General features: G+C 38.3%; 1 protein-coding gene across 1 annotated transcript; it reads left to right on the forward strand.

The window, feature by feature from the left end:
- The first annotated feature begins 6235 nt into the window (after positions 1–6235).
- On the forward strand, positions 6236–6871 carry LOC117928330. The gene has a single exon (XM_034848229.1). The coding sequence runs from the start codon at positions 6236–6238 to the stop codon at positions 6869–6871; it is 636 nt and encodes a 211-aa protein (XP_034704120.1).
- The last annotated feature ends 7873 nt before the right edge of the window (positions 6872–14744 follow it).

Genomic DNA, 14744 nt, shown 5'->3' on the forward strand with positions numbered 1-14744 from the left:
CAATGATCACAACATTAACAAAATTAGCAACATGGATCAAGTATGGATGTGTAGCATGGAAATTACATAGAGTGTGATTTTTACTATGTCTATTTCCAATTGGTCCTACCTTATGACTAAAAATAGTCAAATTCCACTTTCAACACTTGATGCTAAACTGCTTCTGAAAGTCAACATTTCAATTCAGAGAATTCAAATACAATAGTCTTTAAAATCAAGGTCTGTACAGATAACACAAAATAATATCACATCAAGAAAACAAACACAAAATCTAAATACAAACTCCCACTATACTGGCACATCATCAATGTGTACAACACCCATATGTGTGATGTGCTCATGATATACTTTAGGTGGCAAACCCTTAGTGAGTGGATCCACAATCATGAAGTTTGTGCTTATGTGTTCAATCGATACTTGAAGACTCTAAATTCTTTCTTTCAAAACCATGAACTTGATGTCAATGTGTTTGGACTTTGACGAACTTTGGTTGTTCTTAGAATACAATTCTGCGGCTTTATTATCACAGTTGGTTCTCAATGGTTTCTCAATCCCATCAACGATTCACAACTGAGTGACAAAATTCCGCAGCCATATCCCATGGTTTGATGCTTCGTAGCAAGCTATGAATTCTACCTCCATGGTGAAAGAAACAATAAGTGTTTGTTTAACACTTTTCCATGAAACTGCTCCTCCGGCCAACATGAAAATGTAGCCTGAAGTGGATCTCCCGCTATCAAGACATCAAGCAAAATCGGAGTTCGAATATCCCACGATCTCTAAATGAATGGATCTACAGTATGTGAGCATATAATATTTAGTTCTTTGTAAATACCGCATAACCCGTTTTGCCTTTTTCTAGTGATCCATACTTGGGTTACTCAAATATTTGCCTAACATTCCAACACTGTACGCAATATCCGGACGCGTACAAACTTGTGCGTACATGAGACTTCCTATTGCCAAGGCATAGGGAAACCTCTCCATATCCTTCTTCTCAAGTTCATTTTTCGGACATTGGTGTAAACTAAATTTATCGCCTTTTGCCACAGGCGTGTCTCCTGGTTCATAATTGCTCATGCCAAATCTACTCACCATCTTATCGATGTAGGCCTTTTGTGATAACCCAAGTATACTTCTTGAACGATCCCTATAGATATGTATACCCAGCACAAAAGATGCATTACCAAGATCCTTCACGTCAAATTTACTAGATAGAAATCGCTTGGTTTCATGCAAAAGTCTCACATCACTACTTGCAAGTAGAATATCATCAACATATAACACCAAGATAATGAATTTTCTCCCACTGAACTTGAGGTATATGCATTGATCAACGGTGTTATCCTTAAAACCAAATGAAGTAATCACCTGATCAAACTTTCGGTACCATTGTTGGGATGCTTGCTTTAAACCATATATGGACCTTTTTAATCTACATACAAGTTGCTTTGAATCATTAGACTCAAAGTTCTCCGGTTGCACCATGTATATTGTCTCATCATTGTTGCCATTAAGAAACATAGTTTTAACGTCCATTTGATACAACTCTAAATCATAATGAGCTACAAGTGGCATGATGATTCTAAAGGAGTCCTTTGACGAAATCGGTGAAAATGTCTCCTTATAATCAATGTCTTCCTTTTGAGTGAAACCTTTTGCGACCAGGCGTGCCTTATACTTAACAATGTTGCCTTTTGAATCCCGCTCGGTCTTAAAAATCCATTTACAACCAATTGGTTTTACACTTTCAGACAACTCTACTAGGTCCCAAACACCATTATCTTTCATTGATTTCATCTCATCTTTCATGGATTCTATCCACTTTTCAGAGTTAGAACTTTGTTTGACTTGACTAACTGAAATTGGATCGTCTTCTAGACCCATGTCAAACTCATGTTCTTGGAGATATACATCATAATCATCCGAAATTGTACTTCTCCTTTCTCTAGTGGATATCCTCAATGGCACTTGTACTTGAGGTTCTTGAGTTACCTCTTCATGAACTTGAATCGGTTCCATAACTTGAGCAGGAGAAATCTCAGGTGTGTCTTGAATTTCTGTTATTGACTGTACATTCTGAATAGTGTCATAAAACACAATATGACCATGCCCAGTCGTAATAATAGGAATACTAACAGATTCCTCTTCAAAGACCACCTTTCTTAACGGTTCTCTCCCACTTAACTCAACATCCTCAATGAACTTAGCATTGCCCGTTTTAAAGAAGGATCTAGTTGAGAGGTCATAAAACTTGAAACCTCTCGACCTTTCAGAATACCCTACAAAGTAGCAGCTCACTGTTTTGGAGTCCAATTTATTTTCATTTGGCTTGTAAGGCCTAGCCTCAACTAGACAAGCCTAGCCTCAGCTGGACAACCCCAGACATGCAAGTGCCTAATAATAGGTTTCTTGCTAGTTCATAACTCATATGGGGTTTTGGCTACTGCTTTGCTTGGGACTCTATTCAAAATATAAACTGTTGTTTTGATGGCTTTGTCCCAAAGTGATTCTGGTAAGGTGGAATGACTGATCATACTTCTTATGATATCCTTAAGAGCACGGTTTCGCCTCTCTGCTACACCATTTTGGCTTGGAGTCCCCGACATGGTGTACTGAGGAACGATACCACACTCCATTAAATATTTGGCGAATGACCCTAGATGTTGTTCACCGGATCCGTCATATCTACCACAATATTCACCCCCACGATCAAATCTGACGGCCTTTATTTTCTTGCTAAGTTGGTTTTCAACTTTAGCTTTGAAATTCTTGAACACATCCAATGACTGAGACTTCTCATGAATCAAATAAAGATAGCCATAGCGCGAGTAATTGTCAACGAAAGTGATAAAATTTTGTTGTTCATTCCAAAAAGGGGTAGGAAATAGACCACAAATGTCCGAATGTATCAATTCCAAGACGTCACCGCACCTATTGGCATCATTTTTTCTCATATTTGTTTGTTTACCCTTAATACACTTTATACAGACTCAAAAGTCTGAGAAATCAAGTGGATCAAGAATTCATTCTGACACAAGCCTTTGAATTCGTTGATTTGAAATATGACCCAAACGCCTGTGCCATACATTGATGAATTCTCAGTCATTAATTTTCACTTAATGCCATAATTACCTGAATGCAAGGTTTCATTTCCATTAGTGGCCTTTATATTCAATTTGTATAATTTGTCTGGTAGACTACCTGTACTAATGGCATTTGAATTTCGATAAAGACTAACCATTCCATTTCTAAATGAACAACAATATCCAAATTTGTCCAAACATGAAACAGAAATTAAATTTCATCTAAACGACGGTACTACAAAAGTCTCTTCCAAATCCAAAGTACATCCAGAGTTTAATTGTAATCTAAAAAGACCAATAGCCTTGATTGCAGCCTTGTTGCCATTTCCCACATGGAGGTATCTTTCACCATCAGTTGGCATTCGACTCCTTAGGCAACCCTGCATAATGACACTTGTGTGAGTAGTTGCACTCGTATCTATCCATCAAGTGTCAGTTGGCACTACAGTTAAATTAATTTCTGAACAAACAAAGTTGAGAAGTGTATCTTTCTTTTCACGCCAAGCAGCATATTTGGTACATCTCTTCTTCATATGACCTACATTCTTGTAAAAGAAACAAGTGATCTTCTTATCTTGTTTCTTCTGCACCTTTTGCTTTGATGTCCCAGAAACTGCAGTTTGTTTTCCTTTATTGTCCCTCTTTTTTTTCTTGTTGGTACCAAATCCCTGAGATGTGGAAGCCAAGTAAGTACTTTCTATCTTCTCTTGTTTCAATCTCTCCTCCTCTTGTACACATTGAGTAATAAGCTCATTCAAAGTCCATTTTTCCTTTTGTGTGTTGTAACTGATTTTGAATGGACTGAATTGTGTAGGCAGAGAGATCAAGACCAAGTGCACGAGTATGTTTTCCAACAACTCTAACTTTAGTGCCTTGAGTCTCGTCACAAGATTAGACATTTCCATAATGTACTCCCTTATATTCTTTTTCCCTTTGTACCATATGGAGACAAGCTTACTAAGAATAGTGTTTGTCTCAACCTTTTCGTTTGTAGCGAATCGGTTTGATATCTGGTCCATAGTTCTGAAAGGCGCGCCTAGGCTCAGGGCGGCGCGACGCCACCCTCCGGCACCTCGCCTGAAGGGAGGCGACGCCCCATCACGAAGGAGCCGCTTAAGCGTGCAAGGCGTTCGCCTCCGGCAAGGCGCGAGGCGGTTGCCCGAGTCGCCTCTGAGGGTCCGACTAGGTACGCACTCCTTCTCCTTCTTCTTCCTCTTCTTCTTCTTCTTCTTCTTCTTCTTCTTCTTCTCCCTTCTGCCGTCGACTTGCAGAGAGGAGGCGGGGTCGCGGGAGCCCTAAATTTTTTTTTTTATTTGCTGGGCCCAAAACGACGCCGTTTTGGACCCTGTTCATTTAAAAGAATAGGGACCAAAACGACGTCGTTTTGGAGCCTGTTCTTTAAAAAAAAAAAAAAAAAAACAGGCCAAAACAACGCCGTTTTGGCCTGTTCCTCCCATCCAGCCCCCTTTTCTGGCTTTCTCAACCTGATACCACTGCCATTGTTTGCCCTAGCCTCTTCCGTGCTGGAGAAGTGAAGAAGAAAAAGAAAAAGAAGAAGAAAAATAGGGGGAAAATAGGAGAAAAATAAAGGGGAAATAGTCACGTACCTTCTGGACCTCGGTATTTTTCTTTTTTCTTCATTTTTCTGCATTTTTTTCCATTTTTATCTCATAACTCTCATTGGTAATTTTTTTTAAATATAAATATTATATTTTGAGTTTTTGACATGAAAATTTTACAAAATAAAAATAAATAAATAAAAAGCACTCATATGCATATTTGTTGTTAATGTGATATTTGATAATGTGATATGCATTTTTTTCAATTTTTTTTTCTTAATTTAATTATAATTATTTTATTGTAGAGTATAGATAATTTGTTTGCAAGATGGATAATGAAAGTGAAACTCAAGTGGACTCTAGTGCAAGTGGAAGAAGATATCCGGGGTGGAAATATGGTCGTTTGGTTAATGAAAAAGATTTGAACACCATCATATGCATTTTTTGTGATAAAGTAACCAAAGGAGGCATATATAGACACAAACAACATCTTGTTGGTGGATATAGAAATGCTAAAAAGTGTAGAAAATGTCTGAAACATGTTAGAGAAGAAATGGAAGAGTATATGAGTTCCAAGAAAAATCAAAAAGAGCAAATGAATATGGGGAGCGAATATGTTAATGAAGATTTTTTTGGTTTGGAAGATGAAGATATTGGTGAGGAGATTAATAGTAGAACGAATGTCACCAACATTTCTAGTGGAGGTAGTAACCGAGGAAGAAGTGGCGGTAGGACGTTTTCTTAAAAAAAAAACAAGACAAAAAGGTCCTATGGATCATTTTTTCACTCCTAATGCAGAGATGGTTGTTCAAAATCGAAGGAGTGGAAAGATGAATCAAACTACCATCAATGATGCCTACAAAAAGGAAGCAAGAGAAAGAGCTTGTATGCTTATCACAAGATGGATGTATGAGGCTGCTATTCCATTTAATGCAGTCACATATTCGAGTTTCCAATCAATGATTGAGGCTATTGGCCAATATGGTGTGGGTATGAAGGGACCAACTTTTCATGAGGTAAGAGTTACTAACCTTAAGAAAGAATTGGCTCTCACAAAAGATTTGATGAAAGATCATATGATGGAATGGGAGAAAAATGGATGTTCAATTATGTCGGATGGATGGACCGATAGGAAATAGAGAACTTTAGTGAACTTTTTGGTTAATTGTTCAAAGGGAACCATGTTCATGCAATCCATTGATGCTTCTTCAATGATTAAGACGGGAGAAAAGATGTTTGAGTTACTTGACAAATGGGTAGAGCAAGTTGGTGAGGAGAATGTTATTCAAGTTATAACAGATAATCACTCAAGTTATGTGATGGCAGGTAATAAATACTATTTCTTGAATTTTTATTTATTTTTAAATTTTGAATTATTTATCTTGAGAACTTATGTAAATTTATTATCTACAATTTCATATAGGGAGGTTGTTAGAATTAAAGCGCCCACATTTGTATTGGACACCATGTGCTGCACATTGCCTTGACTTGATGTTGGAAGATATTGGAAAGCTAACAAACATCAAGAGGACATTGGAGAGGGCTATATCACTAAATAGGTATATTTATAATTGCTTAGGGCTACTCAACATGATGAGGCGGTTTACTAGACAAAGAGAATTGCTTAGGCCTGCTAAGACTCAGTTTGCAACTGCTTTCATCACATTATCGCGATTGCATGAACAAAAAAACAATTTGAGGAAGATGTTTACAAGCTCGGATTGGTCAGATAGTAAATGGGCAAAAGAGCAGAAGGAGAAAACTATAGCCAACATAGTTCTAATGCCTTCATTTTGGAACACTATTGTGTTTTGCTTAAAGGTTTTGGGTCCCCTAGTTCGTGTGCTTCATTTGGTTGATGGTGAAAAAAAAGCTCCTATGGGATACATCTATGAGGCCATGAATAGAGCTAAGGATGCAATTGTGAGAATTTTTAATGGAAATGAAGAGAAGTACAAAGAAATCTTCAACATCATTGATAAGAGGTGGGAGATTCAGCTTCATCAGCCTTTGCATGCAGTAGGGTACTTTTTGAACCCGGAATTCTTCTATGATAAGCTAGAAACAGAGCATGATGCCGAGATTATGAGTGATTTGTATAAATGCATCTTAAGGCTAACAAGAGACCCTGCTAAGCAAGAAAAAGTTGTGGCCGAAGTGAGTTTGTTCACAAATGCCCAAGGACTATTCGAGAATGAGTTAGCTGTTAGGACAAGAAAGACTTGAGCACCAGGTTAGTTATTTAGTTTTGTTTATTTAAATGATTAGATTGTATTTTTGCTAAAATAGGTGAATTGTTTCACTAAATTGTTAATATCTATACTACAGCTGAATGGTGGGCTGCATATGGAGCTTCAACTCCAAATTTGCAAAAGTTTGCAATGAAAGTCCTCAACTTAACATGCAGTGCAACAGGTTGTGAACGGAATTGGAGCATCTTTGAAAATGTGAGTGACCAAATCCAAAATAATTACAAGTAATAGTCTAATAGAGTCTTGAATGTAACCTAAAAGTTAAAACTTTAAAATATATTTATGAGTTTATGAATTTTTGCAGATTCATAGCAAGAGGAGAAATAGGTTAGATCATCAACGCTTGAATGATTTGGTGTACATTAAGTATAATCGAGCCTTGAAGATAAGATACAATGAACGTAACACCATTGACCCAATTTCCTTAAAAGATATAGATGATAGCAATGAATGGTTAATAGGGAGAATGGAAGATGAGGATTCTCATGGAGGTGTGATTACTACTCAAAAAGTGCTATTTGATAGCTTGTAATTAATCCTTTTAAACACTTTTGAGTAGTAGTTATTGTCTTTTAACCCAATTAACATGTTAAGGACCCTTGCAATCAATTCTAATCAAATTGTGTTAAGTTTTGGTGTTTTGATAGCTTTTTGATCACCAAAGCAATATGAGATTGAGGAGAGTTATTTGGAATCCTTAGCAAAGCAATGGAAAGAGCAGAAGCATGAAGAACCAAAGCTTTGAAGTCCTTTGCCATAAGCAAATCCGGAATGCAAAGAGGGGAAGCAAAGAGAAATCTGCCATGAAACATTCTTGATGACAGTCATGTCAGCCACTTTTGGAGCACTTCCTGAAGTCCAATTTATGCATGCTATATGTCATTTTAAAGCTTGGGAAGTCAACAATCCAATTCAAACGGTGCGCAATTCGGAGTTGAAATGAAGGAGTTACAGCCATTGGAAGCCGATCACTCCAAGCTAAAAGAAGACTTTTGCACAGTGCTGCGAAATCACCCTTTTGTTGCGGAATGATTTCGCAGCCTTTTTGCACAATGCTATGGAATTCCTCCTGAAGTTTCACAACGCGATGGAAGCCAAACACCGCAAGATGAAAGACCACTTCGCAGCGGTGCGAAATCAGCTGTTTGCTGCGAAGTAATTTCGCAGCCCTTTTTGTGCGTCTGCGAAATCTCGCAGACCTCATTTTCACCTGCGAAATGGTCCTTAGTGCTTCCCGATATTTGTAGCCGACACTTGGAGATATTTTTCTTCAGATTTTTGTTGTCTAAATCCCCAAATTCTCCTTGTATCCCACCAATTATAGGATTCCTTAGCTTTTAAGATAGGAAAAAGGCTAAAATATCCATGTAATAGCTATTAATGTAATTTTGATATAAATAGAGCCCGGAGAGCCTGTTCTCGGGGGGATGAACCTTTTGTAAAAGTTTCAAAGAAAGTAAAATACAGAGCTTGAGCTCTGCCTTACCTTCTCACTTTGATTGTATTTTTTATTTGCTAAGTTATGCACTCTCTGAGGAAGTATCCCCAGAGAATGAGTAACTAAACCTTTAGTTCCTTGGAGCTAAGGTTGCCGGGAAAGGTTCCAAGTGCAAGAATCAGAAGCTTTGTGGTTTCAGCTATGAATGAAGAGAAAGTGTGCCCCTAATGGTTTCTATGTTTTTAGTTAACTTAAAACACCTTGGAGTCACCTGGGCCAACACTTGGTAAGGCAAGTGATCTCTATCCATGGAGATGCACTAGTTTACCCCTTGCGAGCCTCTGGGAGGTGACTTGAAGTAGGATTTTCTAGAATTGCCAACACTTGGTAAGCTTTTGACTCTAAGGAGACATCCATTAGTTATCTCTTGCGAGCTTGAGAAAGGAGTCCAAGGTTAAAGATCACCTTGAATGGTAAAGGCTAAGTGAGAGGCTCGAACCATTGCAAGTTGCATCAGTGAGAGAGATTTAGAGCTGAAATCCAATTAAGGGATGCATTTGTACAGCCGGTTAGAGAATTGACTTTATGTTAATTCTCTAATGCGAGGAAATGAACCAACTGACCGGAGCTATGCTTTTGCATGAGGAACCTCCCCTGTGAACCTAAATCTCCAAGGAATGCTTTTCTTCATAAGTAATTTCCATTACTTGCTATGTCGTTAGTCTAAGTCTAAACCTTTTTCAACCAAAGTTTGTGTTTTATTTCTTAAGCTAACCTTGAAATGAAACAGCACCAATTTGCTTTGAATTGGTATCATTTTCAGTTTGAAAATCCTTCCCAGTGAACGATCCTAGAGCCACTATGCTATAGTAGCTTTTTCTTTGCTACCCTAGTTCATGGTGTAATAGGTTATAAATTTTGTTGATTACTCCCTCCATCAAGGAGCACCAATTGGATAAGAATCAGCGGAGACACCAATTGGGCATGAATCAAATGGCACCGTTGCCGGGGAAGGTGTCAAGTTTATAGTGATTCTATTTCAGTGTACTTGTGATTTTCATCACAAGTTTGGTAACGTTTCTTTCGCTTTATTAATTCTCATTTTTTTTCGTTTTACTTATTCATAATCTAAATTTAGCTTTTAAATTCAGCTTAGTTTTATTTTGTTTTTGTAGCCCTGTTTTCTTTTGTTGTCCTTTATTTTCATTTTAGTTACGGATAGATACTAGTTGTGTATGCCAAAGTGGATACGTGGCAGTGGAGAAAGGCTTGTTAAAAGTGATACACCTCATAATAAGGAATTGGAATTGGGCTTGAATATCATGGAAGCTACACCTGAAGATCAGCATAGTCACCAAGGTCGTCAAGACAATCTCAATGCATCCACCTCGTATGAGTGCACCATCATGTATAGTGCCTCCTACAAAGCAGCTAGTGATTAGACCGTATATTGTTCCACTTCTACCAACTTTCCATGGGATGGAAAGTGAGAATCCCTACGCACATATCAAGGAATTTGAAGATGTTTGTAATACATTCCAAGAGGGAGGAGCTTCAATTGATTTGATGAGGCTTAAGTTATTTCCTTTTACTTTAAAGGATAAAGCCAAAATTTGGCTTAATTCTTTAAGGCCGAGGAGTATCCGTACTTGGACTGACTTACAAGCTGAATTCCTTAAGAAATTCTTTCCCACTCATAGAACAAATGGCTTGAAAAGGCAAATTTCAAACTTCTCAGCTAAAGAGAATGAGAAATTCTATGAGTGTTGGGAAAGATATATGGAAGCTATAAATGCTTGTCCTTACCATGGTTTTGATACTGGCTATTGGTGAGCTATTTTTATGATGGGATGTCGTCCTCAATGAAGCAACTCCTGGAGACAATGTGTGGAGGAGATTTCATGAGCAAAAATCCAGAGGAAGCTATGGATTTCTTGAGTTATGTAGCTGAAGTTTCACGGGGATGGGATGAACCGATCAAAGGAGAAGTGGGAAAGATGAAGTCTCAACTGAGTGCTTTCAATGCAAAGGCTGGGATGTATACCTTGAAAGAAGAGGATGATACGAAAGCAAAGTTTGCAGCTGTGACAAGAAGATTGGAGGAGCTGGAACTGAAAAAGATGCATGAAGTGCAAGCTGTTGCTGAAGCACCAGTGCAAGTGAAGCTTTGTCCTAATTGTCAATCATATGAACACTTGGTGGAGGAATGCCCTACAATTTCAAATGAAAGGGAAAGATTTGGAGATCAAGCAAATGTTGTTGGACAATTCAAGCCCAATAACAATGCGCCCTATGGAAATACTTACAACTCAAGTTGGAGGAATCATCCAAATTTTTCATGGAAGCCTAGAGCACCTCAGTACCAACAGCCAGATCAACCATCTCAACAATCTTCAAGTCTTGAACAAGCCATTTTGAATCTCAGCAAGGTAGTGGGAGATTTTGTTGGAGAACAAAAAGCCATCAATGCTCAACTTAATCAAAGAATTGACAGAGTAAAGAGTACTCTGAACAAAAGGATGAATGGAATGCAAAATGATATAACCCAAAAGATAGATAATCTCCAATACTCAATATCAAGGCTCACAAATTTGAATACAATGCAAGAAAAGTGAAGATTTCCTTCTCAACCCCACCAAAACCCCAAGGGTGTCCATGAAGTGGAATGCCATGAGGGAGAATCATCACAGATGAAAGATGTCAAAGCCTTAATCACTCTAAGGAGTGGTAAGAAAATTGAGCAGCCACCACCTAAGCCACATGTTGAGGAAAAAGAAGAGACAATGAAAGAGGAGGAAATGGAAGACAAAAAGGGAGAGATCAGTGAAAAGAAAGAGGACTATGAGTCAACAATGAATGCAAATCAGAGAAGGAACTTCTGAAGGAAGAAATGCTGAAGAAATCAACTTCTCCACCTTTTCCTCAAGCATTGCATGGGAAAAAGGGGATTAGAAATGCAGTTGAAATTCTTGAAGTATTGAGACAAGTTAAAGTCAATATCCCACTGTTGGATATGATTAAACAAGTTCCAACATATGCAAAATTCCTAAAGGACTTGTGTACTATCAAAAGAGGGTTGACTGTAAATAAGAAAGTCTTCTTGACTGAGCAAGTAAGTAGAATCTTACAATGTAAGTCTCCTTTGAAGTACAAAGATCCGGGAAGTCCTACCATTTCAGTCATGATTGGAGGAAAGGTAGTGGAGAAAGCTTTATTGGACTTGGGAGCAAGTGTTAATTTGCTTCCATATACTGTCTACAAGCAATTGGGGCTTGGTGAGTTGAAGCCAACAACAATCACTCTATCTCTAATAGATAAATCAGTAAAAATTCCCAGAGGAGTAATTGAGGATGTCTTGGTTCAAGTTGATAATTTCTACTATCCGGTGGATTTTATTGTTCTTGATACGGATCCTACTGTAAAGGAAGCTAATTTAGTTCCTATCATCCTTGGAAGGCCATTCCTTGCTACCTCAAATGCAATCATCAACTGTAGGAATGGGCTCATGCAACTCACTTTTGGCAACATGACACTTGATCTCAACATTTTTTATATGTCTAAAAAGCAAATCACTCCTGAAGAAGAAGAGGGTCCAGAAGAGGTGTGTATTATTGACACTCTAGTAGAGGAGCACTGTAATCAGAATATGCAAGACAAGCTGAATGAAAGTTTTGCGGATTGTGAGGAAGGTTTGTCTGAACCCCTTAATGAGCTTGCTACTCTACAAAGTTGGAGGAGGATAGAAGAGATTCTACCTTTGTTCAATAAAGAAGAAGGAGCAGATACTGAAAAAGAGATCCCAAAACTCAATTTGAAGCCTCTACCCGTGGAGCTGAAATATACATACCTTGAAGAAAATAATCAATGTCCTGTCGTAATATCTTCATCTCTGACCAGTCATCAAGAAAAGTGTTTAATGGAAGTTCTCAAGAGGTGCAAAAAAGCAATAGGATGGCAAATATCTATTTGAAAGGCATTAGTCCTTTAGTTTGCACCATCATATATATATGGAGGAGGAAGCTAAGTCGATTCGTCAACTTCAAAGAAGATTGAATCCTCATTTACAAGAGGTTGTGCGAGCTGAGGTGCTGAAGCTACTTCAAGCAGGTATTATTTACCCTATATCTGATAGCTCTTGGGTGAGTCCTACTCAAGTGGTACCAAAGAAGTCAGGGATTACTGTGGTTCAGAATGAAGAAGGAAAGAAATCACTACGCGCTCACTTCAGGGTGGAGGGTGTGTATTGATTATAGAAAGTTGAATGCAGTAACCAGGAAAGATCATTTTCCATTGCCATTTATCGATCAAGTGTTGGAGAGAGTCTCTGGCATCCGTTCTACTGTTTTTTGGACGGGTATTCAGGGTATTTTCAAATTGAAATTGCTGTGGAAGATCAGGAAAAGACCACTTTTACATGTCCATTTGGAACATATGCTTACAGAAGAATGCCTTTTGGTTTATGCAATGCACCTGCAACATTCCAAAGATGTATGTTGAGTATCTTCAGTGATATGGTGGAGCAATTATGGAGGTTTTCATGGATGACATCACCGTATATGGAGGTACATTTGAGGAATGCTTAGTCAATTTGGAACGGTTCTTCACAGATGCATTGAAAAAGACTTGGTGCTCAATTGGGAGAAATGTCATTTTATGGTACGTCAAGGAATTGTCCTTGGCCATATCATCTCCGAAAAGGGCATTGAAGTTGATAAAGCAAAGGTGGAGCTTATTGTCAAACTACCATCCCCAACAACTGTAAAAGGAGTAAGGCAGTTCCTTGGCCATGCAGGCTTCTATAGGAGGTTCATCAAAGATTTTTCAAAGCTTTCAAAACCTCTTTGTGAGCTGTTAGCTAAGGATGCTAAGTTTATATGGGATGAAAGATGTCAAAATAGCTTTGACCAACTGAAGAAATTTTTAACAACAACTCTAATAGTGAGGGCCCCTAACTGGCAACTACCTTTTGAACTAATGTGTGATGCCAGTGACTTTGCTATAGGAGCTATGCTTGGTCAAAGAGAAGATGGGAAGCCCTATGTGATCTACAATGCAAGCAAAACATTGAACGAAGCTCAAAGGAACTACACAACCACAGAGAAAGAATTGTTAGCTGTGGTATTTGCCTTGGACAAATTTCGTGCTTATTTGGTAGGGTCTTTCATCATTGTTTTCACTGACCATTCAGCCTTGAAGTATTTATTGACAAAGCAAGATGCAAAAGCAAGGTTGATTAGATGGATTCTTTTGTTACAAGAATTTGATCTCCAAATCAGAGATAAGAAATGAGTGGAGAATGTAGTAGCTGACCACCTCTCAAGGTTAGCTATAGCACATAATTCCCATGTCTTGCCTATTAATGATGACTTTCCTGATGAATCACTTATGTTTCTAGTAAAAACTCCTTGGTATGCTCATATTGCTAATTATCTAGTTACTGGTGAAATTCCAAGTGAGTGGAATGCACAGGACAGGAAGCACTTCTTTGGAAAAATCCATGCTTATTATTGGGAAGAGCCTTTCCTTTTTAAATATTGTGCAGATCAGATCATAAGGAAGTGTGTGCCTGAAGAAGAGCAACAAGGAATTCTAAACCATTGTCATGAGAATACATGTGGAGGCCACTTTGCCTCTCTAAAAACAACTATGAAGGTGTTGCAATCAGGGTTTATTTGGCCATCTCTTTTCAAAGATGCCCACATCATGTGTAGAAGTTGTGATAGATGCCAAAGGCTTGGAAAGCTGACAAAAAGAAATCAAATGCCTATGAACCCCATACTAATAGTTGAGCTATTTGATGTATGGGGCATTGACTTTATGGGACCCTTTCCAATGTCTTTTGGTAATTCTTATATCTTGGTGGGGGTGGATTATGTTTCTAAATGGGTTGAGGCAGTCCCCTGTAAACAAAATGATCATAGAGTGGTTCTCAAGTTTCTGAAAGAGAACATTTTTTCAAGATTCGGGGTGCCCAAAGCTACAATCAGTGATGGAGGTTCTCATTTTTGCAATAAGCCTTTTGAAAGTTTATTAGCCAAGTATGGAGTGAAGCATAAGGTAGCTACACCTTATCATCCACAGACTTCCGGGCAAGTTGAGCTAGCAAACAGGGAGATAAAGAACATATTGATGAAAGTGGTGAGTTCAAGCAGAAAAGATTGGTCTATTAAGCTTCATGATTCATTATGGGCATATAGAACAGCTTATAAGACTATTCTTGGCATGTCCCCCTATCGTCTTGTCTATGGCAAAGCGTGTCATCTCCCTGTGGAAGTTGAATACAAAGCTTGGTGGGCAATCAAAAAGCTGAATATGGACTTGATCAGGGCCGGGGCAAAGAGGTGCTTAGACCTTAATGAGATGGAGGAATTAAGAAATGATGCTTACATCAACTCCAAAGTTGCAAAAC

This window comes from Vitis riparia, chromosome 13 (genome assembly GCF_004353265.1).
Source record: "Vitis riparia cultivar Riparia Gloire de Montpellier isolate 1030 chromosome 13, EGFV_Vit.rip_1.0, whole genome shotgun sequence".
NCBI lineage: Eukaryota > Viridiplantae > Streptophyta > Magnoliopsida > Vitales > Vitaceae > Vitis > Vitis riparia.

Coding starts and splice junctions, on each gene's coding strand:
- LOC117928330 (XM_034848229.1), top strand. CDS start 6,236: ATGATGAGGCGGTTTACTAGACAAAGAGAATTGCTTAGGCCTGCTAAG.